This window comes from Taudactylus pleione, unplaced genomic scaffold (assembly GCF_031769625.1).
Source record: "Taudactylus pleione unplaced genomic scaffold, aTauple2 ptg001123l, whole genome shotgun sequence".
NCBI classification, from domain to species: domain Eukaryota; kingdom Metazoa; phylum Chordata; class Amphibia; order Anura; family Myobatrachidae; genus Taudactylus; species Taudactylus pleione.
Window position 1 is genome coordinate 6,445,553 of NW_028285524.1, and position 27,878 is coordinate 6,473,430.

At 41.1% G+C, this 27,878-nt stretch overlaps 1 protein-coding gene across 1 annotated transcript in view; it reads right to left on the bottom strand.

The window, feature by feature from the left end:
• Positions 1-27,878, bottom strand: part of SEC16B (SEC16 homolog B, endoplasmic reticulum export factor) — a 222,747-nt gene that overhangs the window by 39,763 nt on the left and 155,106 nt on the right. The window contains exons 21-22 of the mRNA XM_088461883.1: positions 8,969-9,091; positions 7,145-7,246 (exon numbers count right to left, since the gene is read on the bottom strand). Of these exons, the coding sequence (XP_088318009.1) occupies positions 7,145-7,246; positions 8,969-9,091 (225 nt within the window). The remainder of the gene's footprint in view (positions 1-7,144; positions 7,247-8,968; positions 9,092-27,878) is intronic.

The following is a 27,878-nucleotide window of genomic DNA, read 5'->3' on the forward strand; positions in this document are numbered from 1 at the left end:
GAGCTATAAACACACAGCTGAATAATCAGTTTTTTCTTTACAGGTGCCACATATTTATTATAGATATCTAGCCATATATTACATGTAGCGCTAATTTTTTGTTTAAATTTTAATTACTATTTTAATTGAGCTGCTGTAAAAACATACAATAGCGTGGTGCTGCATTATATATTCTAGTTTAAGCAGATGGTTAAGTGTGAGGATTTGAGGTTCGGAATTGATACACTTCAAAACATCAAGGCCTGATGTTAATTATTTAATAGTCCATAGAAGTGCTTTGATGAAATAGTGGATAGTAAGGATTGATGTCCACTGTGTTTACAGTTATTGTCATAGACTATAGAAGCAAAAAGCCGCTGCTCTGTTGCACAAACTGACAACAAAAAGCATATTAATGTTTTTAAATAATTTTATTAGCGAATGCTGGCGAGGCAGAGGTTGCCAACTGGCAATACATGAAACATAGCGACTCTTAATTATTTAGCAATTTACCATAGTTTGTATTAATCTAGTTTATCCATGGTCATCTGCCAAGCAGTGGAGAAACATAAATGGTAGTTCAAAAACAGAGACTGCAAAGTTTGCTAGTAAATATTTATGTCGGAATCATTATTTTACTGTTGCACACAATCATTTCTGTATATTATGTGGCAACAAACTGTTTCTGTACATTTGGTGGTGAAAAACAGTTTCTGTACATTTGGTGATCATGGTATTCTGTATACTTTATGGAAGTACTGTATATTATATTTGTTTGCTTGGTGGAGGGATACTGTATATATGTTGGCGATGTTCTATTTCTGCAAATGTAATGGTGGTATGATAGTTCTATATACTTTGTGATGGTATACTATTTTTGTATACTTGGCACACGGTAGGAGCGATTCAATTCAGTGTGATTTGAATAGCGACAGGCAGGAGTTCCCGTAACTATTCAATTGACTTCGCTGTAAACTCCGACTGGAGGATTTCTGCTCACACCCTCCTGAGGTGGGAGCAGAAATACGACTAAACTAGGACCACGATGCTGCTTTCCGGCTTAGTGCGCTAACAGCATCATGGCCGGCACTTAACTTGGGGAATGCCGGTTACGGTGACTAAACAACCGGTTTAAGTGGTGGTAAGTGCAAGGCGCGATTGGGACAATTAAATAGCTCCAGGAACTCCTTCCGGCGCTATTCAAATTGCGCTGAATTGAATCACCTACTTGGTGGAATCATACTATTCTTTCTATTTTTGAACTAAAAATAGGGGTCGGTGCGCTCTCTTGTAGGTATTGTGCGGGGTCTTTGTGTAGTGTGTGGTGACTAATGCTGTGTGTTGAAAGAAAAACAGACACCAGTTGAGAGGCCAAACCGTTTAATGAGTAGACACAATGCGGCTCCGGAATGGTCGGGGGGGGTGTGGATGGGTATCTTGAGATTGGGGGGGGTCAGGACTAGGTGGTGTGAGGGAATGGGGTGGCGAGAGGGTGTGCGACTGACTCAAAGGAGGGAGATAGGTGGACCCTTTCAGGGGGCTCCTTCCTGTGTGGTTCTTGGCCAGCATGTCTCCTAGAAGAAGGCCTATAGCTGAAACGAGTCGGAGACTACCCACCACAAGAACCCCTCCACTTCAACTACCCTGGGCGCAACTGCACCGGCAACCAGAACCGACAACGCTGCCAACCTACCCTCCTAAACCACTGGCACTCAGCCGCCCACACATGCATCCAGCACAGACCAGAATGCCACCTCTGTGCAGCAATACCAGCCACAAGCGGCCCGACCATTACACCCGGGGACCACCAACGGTATTACACACCCCGGGTCCGGGTCCACCGCTAGCACCACTAGCAACCAACTGTTACCCCGGACCGGGAAGTCCCTCTCTACTGCCGCTAGTTACAGACAACGGCGTCCGCACGCCCCAATACATTAGTCACCCTCAGCCAGGGAGACTATCCATCTCCCCAGGACTGCCACAACCACCACAAGTGTGTGGCCTCACCTCCGAGGACCCGGCCAGATGGGCCTCTTCCTATATCCCTCCAAGAAGCACCATCAAATGAGTTGCGTCCAAGAACCCCAAGGGACCGTGGGGTTCAGCAACTCACTGGAGAAGTCACATCCTCAGTCCAGACGCAGACTGACACACTGCGACCCAGCTGCAATACTGTGTGTCCAAGCAAGAACAAAGATACACCACTTCAAGAGACATCTTGGGCCATCGCACACACCAGTGACAATTCTACCAGTAGGTATAGGACTGTCATTCACACCGTGCGGGACGCAACCAACACCAGAACTTTACTAAGACCTTCTGACATTCCATTCCACCCAGACTGCTCACAAGACTGTTGACCATAGGTCCAGAAGGGGAGATGTGCTGGTCAAGAACCGCACGGTAAGGAGGCCCCTGAAAGGGTCTACCTATCTCCCTCCTTTGAGTCAGTCGCAGACCCTCTTGCCACCACATTCCCACACCCCACCTAGTCCTGACCCCCCCATCTCAAGACATACACATCCACCCCCCCCACCCCCCTGACCATTCTGGAGCAGCATTGTGTCTACTCATTAAACGATTTGGCCTCCCAGTCTGTTGTCTGTTTTTCTTTCAACACACAGCATTAGTCAGCACACACTACATAAAGACCCCACACAATAAATACAAGAGAGCGCACCAGACCCCTATTTCCAGTTCTAATCCCTAACAGGTCTAGGTACTCCTGTAGATGGTGCAGCACTCACACAATACTCCTTGCAAACTAGGGATGGGCAGAACGACTCACAGCACTGAGTTCAGCCACATGGCTCAACTCAGTGAAGTGTCTTGAGACAGTGTCTCTCGGGACATGGCTCTTTAGAGCTGTAGGAAGCAGAGGTGCCAGCGACTCTGAGTGAGTCACCGACAGCTCCACCCCCGGTAGCCCAGCACTGCAGATCAAGGTTCCGCACTGACTCTCATGAGTAAGTGCACTCCCCCAAGCCCTTGCAGTAGCAAAGCGACTCAGAGTGAGTCACTGACAGCTCAGCCCCCTACACTGCTGATCCATCCGAACTGATCACGCTTCTGCACACTGACTCAGTGCAGAAGTATGATCAGGTGGGTCAGATCAGCAGTGTAGGGGGCAGAGCTCCCACTGACAGAGAGGCTAGGGAGGTGGGTGTCTCGACACACCAAACAGTGAGTGACTCGAATCATTTGAACATCTGAATGATTCTAGTCATTGTGTTGAGACACTCACTCACTAGCCATCTCTATTGCATACACATTTACACGGACCTACCTCTCCCCTTTCCCAGCTCCACCACGAACCCCTATCTCCTATACCTAGTTACCCCCACCAACCCTCGCTCTATCCTTCCCCCTTCCCTGCTATCCTGTACCACAGCCCCTTCTCTCCACACCCCCTCTCCTTCCCCCCGCCCTACCACAACCACAGTCACAAGAGCGCGGTTCACCCAAACATTTTCGATTTTTGAACACTTAATAGTGTTATACTAATTCTTTATACCTGGTGGTGGTATAATATTTTTACATACTTTGGTGCAGGAGCTACAGAGCTGGCAAATTTTAGCCAAAAGGGTCAAGCACATGGAAATGGCCCACCCTGTAAAGGTGGTTTTCCCTTTAATTGAATGATAAAATGGCAAGTTAATGAAACTTAATTCACAAAAGATAAAAAATAATGAAGGGACATATTTAGGATAAATAAAGTTTATAAAGGCCACATATCAGTGGTTCCCAAGCTCTGTCCTCAAAGCACCCTAATAGTCCAGTTGTTTTGAGATATCCAGGGCTAAGTACAGATGGTAAAATAAAAATCAATGAGGTACTAATTATGTCACCTGTGCTCAAGCATGGATAACGTTAAACTCTGGACTGTTAGGGTGCCTTGGGAACCACGTGATATAATCCAGTACTTATTTTGTTTTTACCTAGCATATTAACCTTTTTTTTTCACCTTGCATATTAACTTTTCTGAAAATTATATATTGAAGATCCTTCACTTGTCTTCTGGAATACGTTCAAATCCTATCACCCGACAATACCAAAGATGTGGCCAGCAAGTCACCGTATCACAGCTTCCAGCAGAGTCCATGCAGTGTAACTGTGCCCTAAATGTTTGACTGTCTACTCTGTATCACTTTGCCTTTTTTCCACCGTATGTCTTTTTCCATTCCACTCTCTGTTTTCTCAGGGATGAAAGGAAGTTACAACTGTCATGGGCCAAATTATGTAATGAATGACACGCAGTGGCAAACGCAGGATTCTAGAGGGGGGTTTCCAAATGCTTGATTTTAGAGTGAGTGTGGCCAGTCCATGAAGAGAGTATAATTACCACTTATCCAGCTTTAATATGCATCATACAAAGTATATTGTGTGTCATAATTCCAGTATATACAGGACCAGAGATCACAGTAACCCATTAAATGCGGCAGTAGGGCCGCCCTACCTGAGCTGAATGTTTTTATTTTAGATGTGAGCACCATTCCAGGGCATGGGAGCAAGTCCGGCAGTCTGGGGGAGCAGCAGAAGAACCTAGCAATGCCCTGGACATATATGTAAATATTGGACTCTATAGCAGTGCATCCCTAACCGTGCATGTTTTCCAAATCCCCTAATTGGTGCAAAGTTGTATTTATTACTGGCTGATACATGTTAAAAGATCCACAGGTGGTGCTATTTATTACATTTATGATACTGAGAAGAACATGCAGTGCTAGTAAAATTCCATTATATTACTATTTATATTGTGGTCATGGTGTGGGCTGGGGAGGGGGGTTTCCAGGCAGATGGAAACCCCCCTGCGTTTGCCTATGACACGGCCGCAGAGACAGTCTGCAACCGCTTCAAAACTGCCCACTGTGTGTCCCCTTGCCACTTACTGCAATAACAGTGCAGATTTGGCCGATTCCTGCACCAACATTGTGGCATCTGGCCAAATTCAGCACTACCTGTGTGGCCTCCGTCCACTTCCAGGGTTGCTTCTGTACAGCAGGATGCACAATCCATTAATAAATTCACCGGCCCAGGTGACACATGCCACCTGGACAAGCCCGCCCCTGCTTGCTGGAGGTATATTATATTTCAATAATCCATGCTTGAATTTACCTATATGGATTAATTGTAATGATTAAAAAGGTGACTACTGCAGATGTTTAACAATATAATTAAAAGTTATGTTTTATTTATTACGTGATTAACAATAAGAGCGCCCCCACAAAGGAATCACTTTCACGCGCCTGTATTTGATATCATATTTGTATACTTGCTAAATGTCTGCGTTATTTGTATACTTGGTGGAGTTACTGTATACTATTTGTATACTTGGTGGAAGTATACTGTACTATATTTGTATACTTGGCGAAGTTGTACCTTTTTGTATACTTGGTGTTATACGATTATGACATACTGGATGGTAGTATACTATTTTTGCATATTTGGTGAAGTTATACTATTTTTGCATAATTGGTGAATGTATACTATATTTGTATACTTGGTGGAGGTAAACTACATTTTATACCTGATGGACAATTTGGTATACTTGGTGGTAGTATATAATTTTTGCATACTTGTTGAATGTATACTATATTTGTCTACTTTTTTATATACGTGGTGGAGATATACTATTTCTATATACTTGGTGGAGGTATACTATATTTGTCTACTTTTTTATATACGTGGTGGAGCTATACTATTTCTATATACTTGGTGGAGGTATACTATATTTGTATACTTGATAGAGGTATATTATATTTGCATACTTGTAGGACGTATAGTATTTTTGTATATTGGCAGATGTATACTCTGCACATTTGGTGGCGGTATACTCTGTATATGGGGTGGAGATATACTCTGCACATTTGGTAGTGGTATAATCTGTTTGTATATGGTGAAGGTGTACTCTGCACATTTGCTGTAGGTATACTCTGTATATGGGGTGGAGATATACTCTGCATATTTGGTGGTGGTGTACTCTGCTTGTATATATGTGGTGGAGTAGTGGAGATATACTCTGCACATTTAGTGGCAATATACTCTGTACTGTATATGGTGCGGGTATACTCTACATTTGGTGGTTGCATACTCTGCTTGCATATAGGGTGGAGGTATACTCTACACATTTGGTGGTGGTATATTCTGTTTGTATATGGTGAGGGTATACCCTGCACATTTGTTGGCGGTATACTCTGTGTATTTGGTGGCAGTAAAGTATTTTTGATAGTGGTATACTCATTATATAATTATAATTTGTATACAAGTTGAATGTCTATGCTATGTATGTACTTTGTGGAAGTATACTATATTTGTATGTATATATAAGTATGCAAATATAATATACCTCTATCAAGTATACAAATATAGTATACTTGATAGAGGTATATTATGATATTTGCATACTTGTAGGACGTATAGTATTTTTGTATACTTGGTGGATGTATAATCTGTATATTTGGTGGAGGTATACAATATTTTTATAATTAGTATACCGGTACTCTGTTTACATATGTGGTGGTGATATACTCTGCACATTTGGTGGTGGTATACTCTGTATATGGGGTGAAGATATACTCTGCACATTTGGTAGTGGTATAATCTGTTTGTATATGGTGAAGATATACTCTGCACATTTGCTGGAGGTATACTCTGCATATTTGGTGGTGGTGTACTCTGCTTGTATATATGCGGTGGAGCAGTGGAGATATACTCTGCACATTTAGTGGCAGTATACTCTGTACTGTATATGGTGAGGGTATACTCTACATTTGGTGGTTGCATACTCTGCTTGCATATAGGGTGGAGGTATACTCTACACATATGGTGGTGGTATATTCTGTTTGTATATGGTGAGGGAATACCCTGCACATTTGTTGGTGGTATACTCTATTGTATTTGGTGGCAGTAAAGTATTTTTGATAGTGGTATACTCATTATATAATTATAATTTGTATACAAGTTGAATGTCTATGCTATGTATGTACTTTGTGAAAGTATACTATATTTGTATACTTGATAAGTGTCTATGCTGTTTGTATACTTGCTGTAGGTATACTTATTTGCATACTTAGTGGTGGTATACTATTTTCGTATACTTGGTGGTACTGTAGTATATTATCTTTGCACACATGATATATTTGCATACTAGGTCTATTATTACCTGGAATGAAGGTTTTGCTGGTATTTGTGGATCACTCAGTGGGAATTCTTTTTCTTTTGCAGGCTTGGAACGAAACCAATTAAACCATCCAAAGGTTGAGCCCTATGTGAGAGGATTGATGACTTGTGAGATGAGGGATGCACTAAAGCCATTATACAGGATCTCTGAAAGGTGCAAAACTCAAAATGTTTGTTCGACAGAACCAAACAACCTTGCAACAAGTACAAAGCTTTATTTCTTCTTAATTGGAAATTGACTAAATTTAAATTTAGCCCATCACATCCAAGTGATTATAACTAGGGCTTAAAAATATTACTATGTGGATGGCACCCACACAGAAATGACCAGCAAACACTGTATATAATATATTATTTAGTACTGTATAAGTAATGTACATTATTATATAGACCCTGTGATGTTAAGATAATCCATTGTTATCTTGATTAGAGTGTAACTCAGAAGTACTATATAAAACTGAAGGTTGCATTAATAATTGGGTTTAGTACAGGACAAATCAATAAACATTACCTTACAAGCTTGACACAGTTGTTTGTATTCGTATTCAGTACCAAACAGATTTCTTTAATGAGAGTTCTCAACCAGGGTGTTATATAAATTGCATGCTATCTTATGGTAGTACTTACTACAATTCAATGGACTGGTTAACTCTCGAGATGGATCTAAAAACTAAATTACACAGGCACTTTTAGTCGCTCAATGTGATTAATCCCTTAACAGCAATCACTCTTGTAAATAATTTCGGAACAATGTTTTTTGGCCACTTAGGAGCATAAGATTTTTTGCCTCATAATATGAGGCAAAATTGAAAAGCTTAAAGGTTTGATCTAGACGTCCACCCTGAAGAGCTATATAATGTTCTTTTGTGTATAAAGAGAAAAGTGTCCATAGGCAAGATAAGAATATCCTATTGGCCAAACTATGGCACTGAAGGGAGTTAAATGCCAAGATAGAAGGGCTATCTTCTTAATATGGCGGTGTTCTGGATCACGGACACTAACGTCAATTTTGGCAAGAAAACTAATTCCATAGAACTAAAAGAAAAAAAAATACAAAGAGCAATACATCTGTTGCTTGTATTTTGCTCTAGTTTTTCAGTTCAAAGTCTTTGATTAATGATTCCCTACGAGCTTGTTTTGAATAAAAGCACCAATTTAATTTAACAGAAAACACTACGGATGAATTTAAAGATTTATCCAGCTCATATCTCCCCTTTTGGTGTTGATGCTTGCTGGATTGTAACGTGCACAAGGCTATTTAAAATGTAATCACAAGCAGTATGTTATGTACAGAACAAAGACAAACTCAAGGGAGAACATAATCAATGTTGATTTTGCCCAAAGCAGACGGGTAGCTAAAGGGACTGAGTGAAGGTACTTGGAGCATTAATTTATAGATTTACATGAAGCCACAACCAAATGACCACATTAGAGAGATAACAATGCACATTAGGGTTTATGTAGAGTTAAAAGCAAGTTTGTTTGTATCGCGAATCTTGTGTGTTTTCGCACGGTGAGTCATATGCACCATAGCCACAATGCCTCTTGGGACTGAGGGGGCTGTAATTTGGCGTTCCCACGTAAGTAAGGTCATAGACGGCATGCTGATGGTACCGCAGATTACTGTATGCGGAGTTGTGTAAATTTGCCTGGTTTCAGACAGATCTTTTACACCAAGGATAGGCCAGATCCAAGTGCGCACAGACAATGATGACAGCTATGAAACAAGACTTATGGATAGAGGCAGTGTGGCCTCAAAGATACGTAGAACTCTGCATATACTATACAGTCAAGTACTTTACATCACCTTTTTCAAATCAGTCTTCACAGCTGGAGCTTCATCATTGGATCTGTCTTCACTATCGTCATCTTCCATAGAGACAGTGGAGGTTTCCGAGACAGCACTAACCCTTCTCAACATGAGTGCATCCTACAGCATACAAGACAGCGCAAGCTTTATCAAGGTTATCTTTTAAACTGTGAGTAACACACAAGATTGTTATGTTGTAATATTTGTATTTTTATAAATAATGTAACAATCAAAATAGGATAAGCAATGGCCCTACAATAAAAATAACACAAAATATAAGTCCCACATAAGACTCAGGAAGGCTAAATGAGTTCAATCCAAGTCGATAGCTTCAAATATACATTACACAGAGCTCCAAGGTATCTCTTCCTAGATGGTGATGGAATTCCTCCTTTGAAGTGTGGCTCATTAAATTTATTTAGTTGCTCTACTCTATGTGACGGAATTCATATCCAATACTCAGGATATCTACTATTATTACTATGACTTTTCAGGTCTGTTTAATTATCAAAAGGCTTAGCCAGTTGCATGGAGTTAAAATTATTCACTTGCTTGTCAGGAAGTAATTCTGTATGTTATCGTTTAGTGTGGCAATGCCGGTCTTGTAATATGTTTAATCTACTTTAGAAGTATTTGATTTAAGAAAAATATAGCTATTATTATTACTCTACATTAAACCGGCCTCACCAATCCAACTGCGTTTTTCAGCCATGAATTTATACAGTATAATCAAAGTAGCTGATTACTGATACCATAGAACACAGCACAGTACTAAGCTTTGTTTTACATTGTACACAACTGTATACTACACAGTGGTATCCAAGCTCACTTACCATTTTTCTGTGTCCGGCTTCACCATTCGTTATCAATCTGAATCAGTAACACAGTTCTTTAGGAGTTAACGTAATGGCAGCTCCCTGGGTGCTAGCAGTAAATAGAATTGTTGCTATATTTTGCCAATTTACCATTTTCAAATTGCTGGCAAGGTGTCTATTACATGGTAATTTTAAAGTACAGTAATTGTTTGTTATATGTGGTCAGGAGACTAGCCTAGATCCTAGCTTACCTTTCTATCTGATGAAGGCGTTTGCATACTTTGAAGCTTGTTGCAGGATGCATAGTGAACAAATATAAGCTTGTGCGAGCAGGGCCCTCTCCCCTCTGTCTTACAGTACCTACATAACTATGCTAACTGCACACTGCAATTATGTATTAATGTGAAAGTGTTAAATATTGTTGGTTGCACTCCCCCTATTCGATGCTATCGAACTCTTTGTGTATAGTACTTCATTAGCAAAAAATAACTATTAGTGTATAATGCTTATTTAGCAAAAAATTGACCCTACACAGATTGGGAAATACACATATTGTGTAGCTGACCCTACACAGATTGGGAAATACTGGATCCCCCAAAAAATGTAACCAATAAAGAATATAAGAGAGTGTTGGAGACGCTAGTCAAAAAAAATAAAAAATTATTACATATAAAATAGCAGAAAAAACAATAATGACATACGGTAAAATAAAAAGATTAGACTAAAAATTCATCAGGTGTATACTACACCGAAAATCATCTCTAATCAGAGTGCAATGGTACTAACACAGCCCTATTCAGTAATTTTCACAGAAATAAAAATCTGTAAATAGAATGCTAGGAATAGATAAAACGCACCAATTAGAAAATAAGCACAGGAAAAAATACCTTACTAAAACTGTGCCATAAACAATAACAACCATCAATTGCAGAGTAAAGTTACAATGTTAGTGGTATCAAAAAATGTATCCTTTGCGAAGATGTTGCAGCTTAGTTTGAAAAAAGGAAAAAGTTTAAATGTTCCAATTTTATAATTTTAGCAGCTTGTCCCTGTGTTTAAAAACTCACACAGGCATGGTTAATGGAGTCAAGCTTGTAAACAATGCACTGTGTTTGCTAAGCAAAATATATTATCCAGTTTTCGTTGTTAAGTATTTCAGCTGTCAGTAGCAGATACATTAGGCATGGGTGGCAAGGAGAGGTAAAGATAAGTGGCATGCATGCACGAAAATTATTGTCCAGAGTCTTGTTCCCATGTGGTATCACTTATAGATTATTCGCACTTAGGTATTATTAATTCGGAATATTGCTCATATTACCAGTCCATCATATAGCGGTGCTCTGAAGCTGGCTGTTGGTCATGCACTAGTGTGGAGTAAATGCTGGAGATAGTGCTTCATTGGACCAGGGAACCACTTGGTAACACACCTTTCCACAGTTGGGCACTTTGTTCTACGCGTTTCTCCACCTCTCAGGCCCATTGGCAGCTTTCTCCAGAAGTGTGTACTTCGACTGCGGCAGCCTCTATAAATACTGCTGTGCTGGTAATTACAATCAGCTGTTTTTGTCCAGCACATTATTGCGCACACGTATTATATGTGCGCTACAAGCTTTTCAAGGTAATCCTTAATACATTGCTTTATCTGTTACTGCAGCATCCTCATTTGGAATCATTTAAACCCCAAGTTCGCTACTAATTCCACGTGAACTTTATATCCACTTAAGTTATTTGGTTCCACAGCAACATGACGCTATCTGACTGCAGCTCCGTCTCACTATGGGGTCTATTTACTAAGCAGTGTTAGGAGACAGAGTGAAAAGTGATAAGGTGCCAGCCAATCAGCTCCTAACTGCCATCTCACAGGCTGTGTTTGAAAAATGACAGTTGGGAGCTGATTGGCTGGCACCTTATTACTTTTTACTCTGTCTCCTAAAACTGCTTAGTAAATAGACCCCTATATTACAGATTTCAAAGCTATCATCAGCGTTAAGCTACTCTTTTTCAAATACAACTAATAAAAAACGTTTAATATGTAGAAGATCTATTATAATAAAAGACAAATAATATATATATATATATATATATATATAGCATTCTCGCTAGGCTGTTTTAGCGGGGCGTGGCACCCTGCCCTCCAGAAGGAGGGCAAAATGTGCCCTGTCCTCACAGCCTGCGGGTGCCGTCTTCACCCGCGGGTCGCAGTGTCCCGCGGGTAGAGAAATGTGCGGTGACCCAGTCACGGCCTGAGAATAGACGCCGGGCGCATGCACCCGGCATCTATTCTCACTGTCTGCAGTGCTCGGAGGCTGCACGGCATGTCCGTAAGTGCGCCCCCATGTATGATGAGAAGGGGCGCGTCTTATAGACATGCCCCCTTTTCATGGCCACGCCCCTCTTTTGGGCACACGGGAATATAAACCGACTTTGAATATATCAGAGAACCTGATTAAAATTACAGATAGTAACATATCTTAGTATGCCAAATCTTCATAGACATAAATACCTATATATAAATATATGTCATTACATTTTTTTTTACCAGAGGAAGATGTACATAGACCAACATGGCAAGAAATATATTTGTTATATTTATATATGTAATCATAATTAAATGCCAATCCCATATTAGTACATGAAAATCTTCAAAGACCCTCTTATTCTGTATAAATAGATTATGTGGATATAATGAATAACCAATTCCACATTAATATTAGGATCTCTGAATTTTTCATTAAAATGGACCCTAAACCAAACCTTCAACCACATTTTTGTATACTAGAATTCAAGGTCTATATACCTAAGACTAGACAAGATGTTATATTGGCATACTAAATCAATATACCCGCAACTCCAACTTGACAAGAATACCAGTAATTAACAGTAAACATGGATTGTGTCACATATGGAACATACCCCATGGGCCTTATGTTAATCTCAAAAGTATAAAAATAAGAATATATAAAATCATAGAAAGAGAAAACACTTTATCAAGTAGACTAACCCAATTAACACAGAAAAAGGTAAAATACAATATTATTAAGTTCTATAGTGTAATTTATCCCTTGTGGAATCAAGGTTTTTAGATGAAAAATCAAATATGCCTTGCGTTCGCATAGGGCATTGAATCTATCCCCTCCCCTTTTAGTGGATTTAACATAGTCTATAGCTTTCACTGTGATTGTATCTACTGATTCACCCTGACAACTGGCGATATGTTTAGAAAGTGAGTGTGTTTTGAGTTTTAGGATATGTCTCCTATGCTCCATAAATCTGACATGCAAAGGTCTAGTTGTGTGACCCACATATTACAGGCCGCATCCACATTCTACCACATAAATAACAAAAGATGATCTGCAATTTAGAAAATCCTTGTTTACAAAATTCTCATTTTAAACCGAAGACCTAAGTTATTATTTCTCCTTTCAGTGTGTTTACATGTGGTACAATTATTTGTTCCACACTTGTAAAAACCTTGTGGTTTCAGAGGGAGCCAGTTAAGGCTGTCTCCTTGTTTCTTATCTGGCATTCTAAAATGGCTAGGAGCTAACGTTGATTTTAGATTATCTGACCTTCTAAAAATCACACATTTTTCATGGACAATTGAGGGATCTATATGAGTATCCAATTTCAATAAAGGGCAGGTTTTTCTTAACAAACTTTTTATATACTTTGTATAAGAATTCCAAGTAGTAACAAATGCTATTGTTCTATCAATATCTCCTTCTCTTCTTAAACTACCTTCTATAACAGTTTCCCTATCTAACTTGCTTACTTCTTTATAGGCTTTTTCCAGTATGTTTTCTGGGTAACCTTGTTCTAGGAAAGACGTATAAAAGGTCATTGCTTGCCTCTCAAAGTCTTCAGGTCTAGAACAATTCCTTTCAATATGAAGGAATTGTCCCTTTGGAATATTTTCTTTCCATGTTCTTAAATGATTGCTCTTATAATTAAGATATCTACTTTGGTCAACCTCTTTGATTTAAGTTTGAGCAATGATACTATTATCCGCCCCTATTGTTAATGTGATATCCAAATAGTTGATGGAATTGGAACTAATAGTGCTAGTGAACTTCAAACCTTGTGATTGAAACCATTCAAAACAATTGTAGCAAAACCTCATCACCATCCAAAACAGAAAAGATCATCTATGTACCTGCCATAGAGAACCAGGTTCGCCCTAAGTCCCTGGCCCCACACATGTTTTTCCTCAAACCTCCCCATATATAGGTTGACAAAACTTGGGGCAAACCTTGTTCCCATGGCAGTACCCAATGTTTGTAAATAAAACTGTGAATCTAACGTGAAATAATTGTGTTTCGATATAGAATTAGTGAATGATAAAACAAATTTACAGTGTGTTTCTGTGATATTTTGATTGTACCTCAGGTATTGTTCAACAGCTTTGATTCCACCTTCATGGGGAATATTGGAATACAATGCTTCAACGTAACAAGTAGCAAACAAATAACTACTTTTCCATTTGATACCCTTAATAAGGTTAAAAAATGTGATGTATCTTTATATACGACCGTAGACTTTGAACATGATCCTGTAGGTATGTATCAACAAAAAAAGACAAATTATTTGTTAAAGACCCAACACCTGAAATAATAGGTCTACCTGGTGGGTATTGAAGTGTCTTGTGAATTTGTGGAAGAAAATAAAACATGGGAACTAAAGGTAGCACAGTGAACAAAAACTTGAAAGTATCTTTATCAATTACACCATCGCTTAATGCACTGTTCAACAGTTTATTCAATTGAGTTTGGAGTAGGGCAGTGGGATCACCATGTAGCACAGTGTACTGTTACAAAATTGTCTATATGCCTCATGTATATAGGGCCTGATTCAGAGCCGCTCGTAAGCGGCTGCTCGTTCGCTTCGAGCGGTGTTCGCACAACTGCGCATGCGTATGGGTTGTAATGCGCATGCGCCAACCAGTCATTACGATCGGAAATCGAGCGCTAACAGGGGAAGGTGCTTGAAAACAGGGAATGGTGATTCGAACGCAGGCGTGCCAAACGGTCAAAACAGGCGTTTTAAGGGTGTGCAGAATTAACAAAGCAGCGTCATCGACCACGTCACTTGGTTGTCTCTTAACCTGAACTGTTCGCATGATTGCGGTAGGATAAACCTACCACAAGCACTGCGAGCAGTTCAGATGCCTTTCGATGTACTCGATTAATCAAATAAATAGCGGAGATGACGTAGGATGCGAGTGGCCAGGGGGCGTCTTTACAAAATAGCGAGTTCATGTTTCGTTTGCTCACTCAGACATAGAGGCGTCAACAGACCGCAAAGAACGAACGCTCAATTTAAATGAAAAAATAAACAAATGGAAATTGCGCTCCTTCCAGGACAAGAACAAATTATATGTTATACCATACAAAAATGAATAATGTTCATCAAAGTCCCAATAGTGAATTTTCTTCCAAAACAGCAGGGTATCAGAGCCAGCTGCTGCTGATAGAAGTGACTGGAAACAGAACTAGTCTATTACACATACATACATACGTACATACATAGATTTCTACTAGGTCTACTAAGACTGAGGTATCCTAAAGGGAACATGGAGAAGGACAAATTAAAAAAAATTGTTTTGGATGAAAATTCATTATTGGGACTTTGATGAACATTATTCATTTTTGTATGGTATAACATATAATTTGTTCTTGTCCTGGAAGGAGCGCAATTTCCATTTGTTTATTTTTTCATTTGTATTTAGTATTGATGGTACTATTGGGATTATTTGCTGCGCCTGATATTGTGCGTGATAGGGATTACCATATTATCGCTCAATTTAAATAGCCGGCCCCTTTTTCTGACCGAGCGAGCGCAAATAGAGTCCGACTCTGAATCAGGCCCATAGTCCACTGTGTTGAGTATGACAACTCCACCGCCCTTTTCGGTCGGTTTTATAATAATCTAAGGGTCAGATTTCAGAACATTAACTAGTACTTGTGTACTTTACGGGCTCATTGCAGAGAGAACCCAATGAATGTTTTAAATAGTACTTGTGTACTTTACGTACACAAGTACTGAAAGTTGTCCCCACTTAAAGAAGAAAGTTGTCCCTCGTGGGCTTGTTGCACTTGCCAGGCTTCGGGCTCAGTGGCTCGCTATGCTCGCCACAAGGTTATATTGCCACTCTATGCCCACTTGGATGGTAGGGAATGATGCTGGACACTGGCTGATGACAGCAGGGTACTCTCCATAAAGGGGATTTAGACATTACCATGATTGATAATAATAATGAGTGTAGGACACTTGGGTTCTCGCTGCAATGAGTCCGTAAAGTACACAAGTAACCATTACTCATCTTCCATTCCTCCCTAGAGAGATTATCTCTCAGTTGTTCTTTATCCACTTTCTCACAGAGAGTTCTAAATTCTTCCAATGTGGATTTATAGAAGCTCTCTATATATGGGCCTCTAAATTGTAATGGGTAGAAATCTGATTTCTGTTTACATTTCCTGACAATATTATTACTTTCCTCACTGATGTCAAATACTTGTATTTGGTCAGGGCTCTCATCCAGGGACATTGATTCTGAGCTCAATGATTCCAAAATATTGAGGGTTTCCTCATCATTCCTATCTACAATGATAGGAGAACTCCCTAAGTTGTGTTTTTTCATTTCCTTAATTGCAAATTACCTTTTTCTACTTAGCGTATGACATAGCGATTAAGGTCCATAAATAAATGAAACATATTTGGCTTGGATGCTGGGGCAAAGTTCATACCATTACTTAAAAGTTCTAGATAAGCAGTACTCAGTATTTTTGAAGGTAATTATATATTCCTTTCTCACCTATTCTGTATGTTTGTTTTAATGGAGGTAACAATAAAGTAGTCCATTTGTAATACATGGGGATATAAGAAAACAATGTGGCTCTCTGTGACCTGTATAACAGTACTTAGCTTACAGTATTCCTATAATTTTTAGTAGAAAGCACATTACCACATATATAACAGTGGTACAATATACTGTATCTATATGTGTTCCATCAGATGGCAAATTCAAAGTTTGGTGCTAGTAGAATAAAGCAGAAAATAATGAGCTACGCTTTTTGGATTGTGGTTAAGTGAAACTTGTTATCTGAAAACTTTTTTTGTGCACAATATTTTCATTTTGTTTGTAGACGTATTTGGGAGGGATAAGGGGCAAGAATTTCTGTCTACTGAAGTTGGCCAAGAAGAGTCTACACTATCCTAGTGTTGAATCGTAAATAAACCTTTAGTACATTCCTGCCTATAAACCTCTAAGATTCACTTGCCTAGAACCTCTAAGACAAAACCTGTCTATATCTTCTAAAACCACAAGATGTCGCTAATTAGCGCTGTGTTTAATTATACCATTAATAAAACTCTAAGAAGAGTTGAATAGCGGTCCAACGCGCTAAAGATTATTATTCAGGTAAAAGTACAGATGTTACCACGCTATGATCTAACAATGAGCGCAAAATAAATTGTACAAACATTAGGTCATAAGGTACAGTCAATACATACGCGTGCGCTCTCGGACCAGTTACCGGCATCAATAATGAGACCTCCATCGAACAGCATAACAGGAACACTGCAGACTGGCATCTTGTTTCAGAGCACTCACATATATACCCGTACTGGGATAAGCAATACAATAGAATATGTTGGCAGGTTCTCATTGGTTCCTCTTCTTGCTTCTTCCGTTACGGTACAATTCATAGGTCAGTGCAAAGACACAACCCAGCCTCCAACAACCTGATTGTGTCCACTTTCCCGCTGCATAATAAATCTAGTCTAAACTATGGCATACAACATTTCAAGAAGTTATTCTCTCTAACATTCATATTTCATAGCCGCATGTTCTGATCTTCTCACCGATGCCACCGGAACGCTGTTGAAACAGAGTAGATCAGTACGGCACCAAACACAGTCCAATTGTCATTTACTAAGCCATAGTTACAGAAAACATTCATTTCTTTATATAATGACATTGCATTTAAACCAAGTAATAATTATCCTTTTTTGCGTTACGGGACCATTGCTTTTAAATGTATGTATGTATGCGGGGAGAAACAGCACTGAATTGCGTTGTGCGTCTGAGGGTCGGTGGGGCACTCAGCGAGCAGCACTAAGCTGGAAGGGCATCTATGTGTGTGTGTGGCCATGCCAGTATGATTTTGGGAAAGATCACTAAAAAGCTGACTGTGTTCTGTTTAACATTGTGTGTATGAGTTGCAGGGAATTTTGCTACTTTTCAAATATAAGTCTGTGTGTGATATGCATGATGGGCCACATGCACACACATACATGCATATATATATATATACATATATATATATATATATATATATATATATATATATATATATCTATACACAAGCACACATGTATTTTTCTGATGTTTTTAAACTGCAATTGCAAAATGTGTTTATACAGTGAATTTAGTTCTTATACAGGGTGGAGGCTTCCAGCAGTGCAGTTGGAGCCTCACTCTTTATTCTACTTGTTTTGGTTGTGGGGATGGACTCAATTGTGTAGCTCCATAGCTAGGCTACATTACAATTGCCACAGCTCATATATTCTTATGTAAAAATGCTCTTAGCACCACAGTATATTGTGTCGTGTTATGGTATAGGGATTTTCTCCAGGATGGGCTTTGTATAGGATTCCAAATGCTAATAAGTTAGTGTTTATGTTTTAAAAACTGTCTGCATGCGTTTGAGGGAAGGCTGACTATATATTTTTTTTACAAAATAGTGCTGTGAGATTTTATCATGTTGGAAAGTCATTTTTATGTGTGCTGAAAACTGTCGGTATGTGTTGGGGAAGATTATGAAAAAGCTGTTCGCGTTACTTTTTAGCAACTTTGCGTTGTGAGTAGCAAAATTGCTACTTTTATCAAATTTGCACTGTGGATTGTGTACTATGTATTTTTGACAAAATGGCGCTTGTGTAAGCTTTCTTTTCTAAAATGGAGTCTTGCTGCCATTCACAAGATGGCGTCTTCCAGATTTTCTAGATTGCAAACAGATTCTGTCTTACCCAATTATCCGGTTTCGACAGTCCACCCTTTGATAGCCAATCAAGCGCTATCACAACCTATTCTGAATCTGTTTAGCCATGCATGAGAATATACCGTTCAATGTTATTATGGTATGACACAGTGTGGTAATTTGAACCATTCAGATAAATTGTTTCCGGGAGGGACATAAAACTGCCCTTATACGCACACCGCAGATCCTTAAGGTATCATGGGAAAGATGTGGGGATGCACCTATCCTATAAGGGGAGCCTTGAAAGGGGTTGGGACTGCATTACCTAAGATGACTTAAAACAACATAAACGTTATATCCATGCATGACCACTCAAACTCAGGCTATATTGTTATACACTACATCATAACTTGGATTGTAATACAGTTCTTCCTTAGTATTGTTATTCATATTTTCACAACAATTTACTGTACTGAAATTGGACCGGCACTCCCCTGGTTTGGTATAGCACTCCTCCTCTCGATTTCACTCCATTACACCAGCATCAGCTCCCGCCTCCTCCATCTATCCTCCGTCACAAGAACCAGGAATCTCCAGATAAACCAATCATGATGGAAATTCTGAAAGAAGAGTACATACATGAACACAGCAGAACGGTTCTTTTGCTGTGACACTGATCTACAATTTTCTTTTAGCTCAGGTTTCTCACTGTCACCTTTTAATTTTCCCGGAACTGGTTTGCAATTGCCAGATCCTCATTATCTGCTTCAACTCTGCCCTGCTTCTCCACCGGTTGATTAACCTTTCTGCAGTGAGTGGCATGGACCCAGGTATCTCTCTCGGCCACCTTCAAGGATGTGGCACTCGTCAACAGCACCTGGTACGGCCCCTCCCATCGATCTATTAGGTAACCTGAGCGTAAAAAGTTTCAGATCATAACATATTCTCCAGGTTTTACATCATGACAGTTTATCTCTGGCATATCGGGTGACAACAATTTCAATTTCTGCTGTTGTTGCTGCAACTGTTTGCTCATCGTTATAAGATACTTAACAGTGACCTCGCTGTTACTCTTCAGGTCTTCCTGTGGGCTTATAATTAAATGAGGTTGTCTACCAAATAGTATTTCAAATAGGGACAGATTAAGTGGAGGCCTAGGAGTGGTCCTTATGCTATGTAGGACCAAAGGTAGTGCTTCTGGCCATGCTAGTCCAGTCTCAGCCATGATCTTACTTAATTTGTTTTTAATAGTGCCGTTCACTCTCTCCACCTTGGCACTGGCTTGGGGTCGATATAGGGTGTGGAGTTTGCTATCAATACCCATCAATTTACACATTATCTGGAAGACGTCCCCAGTGAAATGGGTACCCCTATCACTTTCAATCATTCTAGGGATACCATACCTGCATACAAATTCCTGTACAATCTTTTTAGCAGTGAATACAGCAGTATTAGCGGCCGCTGGGTATGCCTCTAGCCAATTAGAAAATACATCGGTACAAACTAACACATTCTTGAGATTCCTACAGGGTGGTAATTGGATGAAATCAATTTGTATTACCTGGAAAGGACCGTCAATCGGGGGAATGTGGGTTGGTTTGGTAGGGATCGTTTTCCCTATGTTCTTCCTCAAACAGGTCAGACAGGACATTGCTCTCTTTTCTGCTTGTGAAGAAAAACCCGGTGCGCACCATTATGCCTTCACTAACTTACACATACCTTGTTTTCCCAAGTGAGTCAGTCCATGCGCTGCCTCTGCCAGGCTTGGGTAATACACCTTAGGTGCCACCGGCTTACCTTGTCCGTCCCTCCAGAGTCCAGAGGGCTCTTGCCCACATCCCTTAGACTTCCAGGTTGCTTTCTCTTGGGTAGAACACAAATTTTGCATCTCAATTAATTTCTGCATGTCAACTGTTTGGAATACCATTACTTGTTCTATGGGTACATTTGTTTTTAAACCTGCTGCCCACTTGGCAGCTTCATCCACCCTGTTGTTGCCCAATGATACCGGATCTTCCTCACATGTGTGAGCTTTACACTTTATTACTGCTACCATTTTGGGCAAATGAATTGCTTTTAATAATTCTTTTATGTGTCTGGAATGTGCGACTGGTGTGCCTGCTGCTGTCATAAAATTTCTCAGACGCCATAGAGCTCCGAAATCATGAACCACCCCGAACGCATACCTAGAGTCAGTGTAAATGTTGGCAGATTTGCCTGCTGCCAATTCACACGCTCTTCTCAGTGCTACTAACTCCGCCACTTGGGCTGAGTGAGGAGGACCAAGAGGTTCAGCTTCTATGATGTCTGTGTCATCTACAACAGCATAACCTGTACATAACTCACCTGTGTCCATTTGTCTATGGCAACTCCCATCCGTGTAAAGTGTCACATCTGCATTCTCTAAAGGTATGTCACGTATGTCAGGTCTAGCGGTAAAGGTCTGGTTAAGATAATCCATACAATCATGCGTATCAATACCTTTGCAAAACTCACTTTCTACCAGAGACTCATCCTCCACCCTTTGTGCATTCTTATGCACATACGGTAAGTACGTTGCTGGATTTAATGTATTACACCGTTTTATAGTGATGTTTGAGGGTGCTATTAGAGCTAGTTCCCATTTGGTGAATCTAGCTGAGGATACGTGTCTGGTTTGGGCAGAGTTCAACAGGGCAGACACAGCATGTGGGGTATAGACAATCATATCATGGCCCAATACCACATCCTCACTTTTGCTGACCAATAGAGCCGTTGCTGCTACACTTCTCAAACAGGTTGGGAGTGATCTCACCACAGTGTCCAATTGTGCACTGTAATATGCTACGGGCCTACTGGCATCCCCATGTTTTTGTGTAAGGACACCTGCAGCACAACCATCAGCTTCCGTACAATACAAATCAAAAGGTTTTTCATAATCAGGTATTCCCAATGCAGGAGCTCTTGTCAGACTATCCTTAAGATTAAGGAAAGCCTGTTCTGATTCCTCTGTGTATATGACACGATCGGGCTTTGAGGAAGAGACTAATTCCTGTAAAGGTAAGGCCAAAATAGAAAAACCTGGGATCCATATTCTACAATATCCACACATTCCCAAGAAGGTACGGATTTGCTGTTGGTTACGTGGCAGTGTCATGTTTTGTATAGTCTGGATTCTATCTGTAGTGAGATGTCGCAGCCCCTGGGTTAGGCAGTGTCCCAAGTATTTAACTCTGGATTGGCATGGCTGTAGTTTGTCCTTAGCAACCTTGTGTCCTGTTTGCGAGAGATGAAGCAACAAAAGTTTAGTATCATTCAAACATGACATAAACGAGTCAGAACATAGCAATAAATCGTCTACATATTGGATTAGAACAGATCCATTGACGGTTGAAAAGACTGTAAACAATCGTGTAATGCCTGGGAAAAGATACTGGGGCTGTCTATGAAACCCTGGGGTAATCGTGTCCATGTGTATTGTACACCCCTGTATGCGAATGCAAATAGGTACTGACAGTCAGGATGAAGAGGTACAGAGAAGAAAGCAGAACAAAGATCAATGACAGTGAAATGGGTTGCATTTGGTGGAATTTGCATAAGGATGACAGCTGGATTCGGCACTACAGGAAATTGGCTCTCTACGACCTTATTAACCCCTCTAAGGTCTTGTACCAGCCTATAACCCCTCCCACCAGCCTTCTTCACTGGAAAAATGGGACTGTTGGCTACACTTGCTGTACGGACTAAAATTCCCTGCTGCAATAACCGCTCAATTATGGGATACACCCCTAACTCTACCTCCTGTTTTAGTGGGTATTGGGGAATTTTTGGGACTTGCCTTCCGCTTTTTAAATTTACCATTACAGGGCTTACATTTGCCATTAATCCAGTGTCCTGTCCATCTTTAGTCCAAAGGGAATCTGGAATTAGGGACAACATTTCATCTACCTGTGATGGAGTTTCATTTAAAACTGTAGAGTGATACATTATCCTTTGAGGAGTGTCTAACATATCCCGCACCTCGTATTCCATTCTCTCTGGGATATCTAAAAATACACCACCAGGGGTGCAATATATAACACATCCCATCTTACATAACAAGTCTCTGCCCAGTAGGTTAGTAGGAGCCGCAGCAGCCAGGAGAAAAGAATGCCTGGTATGCAACGGCCCAATAGTAACCTCTGTGGACTTTGTTAAAGGATAATGTTCCACTTTACCTGTAACACCCATGGTTGGTACTGTCTCATTGGTCACCTGCAAATTAACGGGAGATTTTAGCACCGACCTGGTCGCCCCTGTGTCTACAAGAAAAGGATATTCAGTACCAGCTACATCAACCATCATGACTGGTTCTTCCCTAGTACTTCCCGTTAACCTGACCATCTGTAGACTACAGGTATGACCTGACCCCTAGCGTTGGCTACCATTCTCCAATAACTCATTTACGGCTACAATTGGAGCTGGTGCCTGCTGAACATTTGCTGGCCTCTGTGCATATCCCTTATGGGGATATCTGGGTCTTCCCTGATGTGGGATCCCTACTCCTTTTACAGTACAGTTTCTACTTAAGTGTCCTGTTTGTTTACAGTTAAAACAGGTTTGTGTTTTGGGTGAAGACATGTGGTGTTGTGAGGTTTGCGCAGAGGGTAAAGGTGGTGGATATGGGTAAGGATAGGAAGGGTAAGGATATTGTGGGGGATAAGAAGTTGGTGAATAGCCTGGGACCTGTGGTTGCATCGGGTTAGTGGGATAGAGTTGTGTTTGTTGTTGAGTGGGGTTAGTGAGAGCACATACTTGTTCAGAAGCGAGTGTGTGTGCAAGTGCAAGTGTGTCTGTTGGCTGTGATGTTACCGTCATTCCCTCCAGAGCTTGTATACTGACAGCCATTAGTTTCTCTCTCTGGGCATCTCTCTTTTTGGAGATGTTCTTATCATGTTCAATGGCGGTTTCTATGAGGGTATCTTTTGTAAGTCCCCACCAGCCAGGCTGTGAGGTCTGAACCCAAGTTTTTAAAGTCTCTTTCAGACCATCCACAAGTACCGTAACTATCATCCTCCTGTGGTGAGTGCTATCTTTAATATCCTCTATCCCAGTGTACTGGGTGATAGCCTGCAGAGCCCGATTGCAGTAATCTTCTGCAGTCTCACTCTCTTTTTGTTTAATGGTGAAAATTTTGTTCCAGTTAACTACTACTGGAAAATATATACCTAATTGAGTTGCAATGCGGGAAATGTTACCTTGGTTTACTTGATCTGTTAAGGGGACGTCACCATCCAATACACAATCCATGATAAATTTTGTCACGTCGGTATTGCGTGGCAGACAGGCCCTTAACACCACACGCCAATCTTTATTAGTGGGTTCATGTGAACTACCCAAATTTCTCAAAAATCTTTGACATTTGGCTAGTTCCTTTTTGGGATCGGGGAAATCATTTATGATGGAATTTAGTTCTGCTCTTGTCCAAGGACAATCCATTACTACTTCCCTCGTGGGCACTATACCGTTTGCGTCTGCATTTCCATACGGAACAGTTATTGTCCAAATGGGATGCAGACCGGTAGCGCTGCTACCTTTGACCTGGTTACCAGGCTGGGGGTTTAATCTGCTGCTGCTAGATATGGTATTAATAACTTCCTCTACGAGTGCAGAGTGTGTTAACACTTCCCTTGCTGTTACCGATGGAGATAGCGGCACCACCCGTGATTGTGGTGATGCAGCATCTATCATTTGCACAGCATGGGAATGGCAGACATTACAATAGGCTCATCATCCATATCATAAACATTTTCTTTATAATTGCTTAAGAGAGGGTACAAGTTGCTTGTTACATTTTTATGGGTTTTTTTTACATTGACTGCACCTACACCCCCATCCGCATAGGGTGGCGGTGGTGAACGTGAACCATCTGTACTACCTTCTGCGATGCTACCTTGCAGTGCGTGCACACTATCAAGCAATGTGTCCGCGGTGCTATTTAGCGTCACCGGCGCATTGCCCGAGACTGTGCCCGCGACGCCTGTTTGCGTCGTGGGTACATTCTTCAGCCACATTTCTCCCTCGTGCTGCCACAATTTTAAACATTCAAAATATTTAACCTTATTCTCTCAGGAGCGCATCAAACTGATGTGATCCTGGACATTGTCTAACACATTTTTATCAAAACTACCAATTCTGGGAAACGGTCTAACACTCTTCCTCGTCATATTAAACCATAAATCACAATACCTTATTGCATAAGTACCGTACTTAGTATGCATAATATGACGGGCCGATCCAATCGGAGCCTCCATTAGCAGCACATCATTGTCTAACATCTCTACTGTTTGCGTGGCTCCCATTCTGAGACAAGTCCTACGCTTTTCAATAAAGATTTAAGCCGGTGAAAGACAATCAAGACACTTTCACTTACCTGTGGACGATTTAAGTCGGCGGCGCCCACACACCTGGATAAGATTTAGTAAGGCAACTTCCACACCTGGATAAGATTTGAAAAAGGCAACTTCCACCCCCGGATAAGATTTAGTAAGGCAACTTCCAAACCTATGAGAGTTTATATGTCGGCTACTCTCACGCACCTCTATACAACAAAGACAACATGTACACCTGCTACTGTGTATAGAACGGTAAAGCTGCTTACCGAGCGGCTAGGCTAACCCTTGCACCTAGCCCTTAAGGATCATACGATACCCTTAACTTTGTTCATCAAGTATTCACTGTTACACACTTTATTTTTCCTGCGCAGAAAAATACACGTTTAACCCAGATATTGGTAATAGAAAAAAATGTAAACCTCAATGGCTTTGTTCAAACAAGTGGCAGCACAACCGGAAGTACGTATACGCTGTTGCGTGACCAGTTGCATACACAATAATGCGACTACCACACAACCGTATAATGACTTTTTAACTGCGTACTCAAAAATGCGTCTCAGCCGCGTACTCAATACTGCGGCACCCCTCTAAATATAAGGTTCTATCAACAGAGGAAAAGAAAACTTTTTTTCTCTCTTGTCCCTGGATTCTGATCAGCGCTTCCTCTACACAATAACCGGCAGTACGCTCTCAGCAACACTGTGGTAATGAAAGACTAATGCGTCTCTCAAAAGGCGCCTCCACCCTTTTGCTGAGAGAGAACTGACCGAGTGTTACCGTGTATCAGATAACGTGATAAACCTACAAGCCCCCAACTGTTGAATCGTAAATAAACCTTTAGTACATTCCTGCCTATAAACCTCTAAGATGCACTTGCCTAGAACCTCTAAGACAAAACCTGCCTATATCTTCTAAAACCACAAGATGTCGCTAATTAGCGCTGTGTTTAATTATACCATTAATAAAACTCTAAGGGCCTGATTCAGACCCACTCGCGAGCGGCTGTACGCTCGCAAGTGGGTCGATGGTCTGCACTGAGCATGCGCACGACGGAGGGAGCTCCGTCGTGCGCATGCACCAGACACGACGAGCGAAGGACTTTCCTTCGCTCGTTGTGTCCGATCAAAGGGGGCGTGCTGTCAATGTTGATTGACAGCACGCCCCCTTTGGTGGGCGTGCCGTGGGCGTGCCTCCCTGACGGGGGCGTGCCCACGGGAACGCCTCCCGTCAGAAGCCGGCCCACTGACATCACTAGTGATGTCAGTGGGAGTGATTTTGGCTCTGATAGAGCCAAAATCACTCCGGAGCTTGCGGTTGAAAACCTCAACCGCAGGCTCCGGCTCGCAATTTCGATGGTCGCGATGGTCACGACCATCGCGGCCATCAAAATGCACGCTCGTATAGCCTGTGGGTGGTGACCCACAGCTATACGAGCGTCCAGGAGGACGCTCCATGAAAAAGGAGCCCGGCCCTCATGCAGAGCGTGCGCTCTGCTCAGAGCGTACGGCTCTGAATGAGGGCCTAAGACAGTTGAATAGCGGTCCAACTCGCTAAAGATTATTATTCAGGTAAAAGTACAGATGTTACCACGCTATGATCTAACAATGAGCGCAAAATAAATTGTACAAACATTAGGTCACAAGGTACAGTCAATACATACACGTGCGCTCTCGGACCAGTTACCGGCATCAATAATGAGACCTCCGTCAAACAGCATAACAGGAACACTGCAGACTGGCATCTTGTTTCAGAGCACTCACATATTTACCCATACTGGGATAAGCAATACAATAGAATACGTTGGCAGGTTCTCATTGGTTCCTCTTCTTGCTTCTTCCGTTACGGCACAATTCATGGGTCAGTGCAAAGACACAACCCAGCCTCCAACAACTTGATTGTGTCCCATTTACCGCTGCATAATAAATCTAGTCTAAACTATGGCATACAAAATTTCAAGAAGATATTCTCTTTAACATTCATATTTCATAGCCGCATGTTCTGATCTTCTCACCGATGCCACCGGAACGCTGTTGAAACAGAGTAGATCAGTACGGCACCAAACACAGTCCAATTGTCATTTACTAAGCCATAGTTACAGAAAACATTAATTTCTTTATATACTGACATTGCGTTTAAACCAAGTAATAATTATCCTTTTTTGCGTTACGGGACCATTGCTTTTAAATGTATGTATGCAGGGAGAAACAGCACTAAATTGCGTTGTGCATCTGAGGGTCGGTGGGGCACTCAGCGAGCAGCACTAAGCTGGAAGGGTATCTATGTGTGTGTGTGGCCATGCCAGTATGATTTTGGGAAGGATCACTAAAAAGCTGACTGTGTTCTGTTTAACATTGTGTGTATGAGTTGCAGGGAATTTTGCTACTTTTCAAATATGTCTGTGTGTGATATTATACACGTAAGTCCATGCATGATGGGCCACATGCACACACATTCATTCATATATATATATATTAGGGGTGAGCGGGTTCGGATTTCTGAAATCCGAACCCCCCCGAGCCCCCCCGATCCGAGTCCGATCCGAGTCAGGCTCGACTTTTCCCGCCTGACTCGGATCTGAAATCGAGGCAAAACGTCATCATCCCGCCTTCCGAGTCTCGCGGGTTTTGGATCCTATATAAGGTACCCGCGTCGGCGCCATTTTCTCACTCGGCTGTGGACAGTGAAGAGGGAGGGTGGGAGTTAGGGCTGTGTAGTGTAGTGTAGTGTAGTGTAGTGCTGCTGTTGTCCACTACTTCAAAGT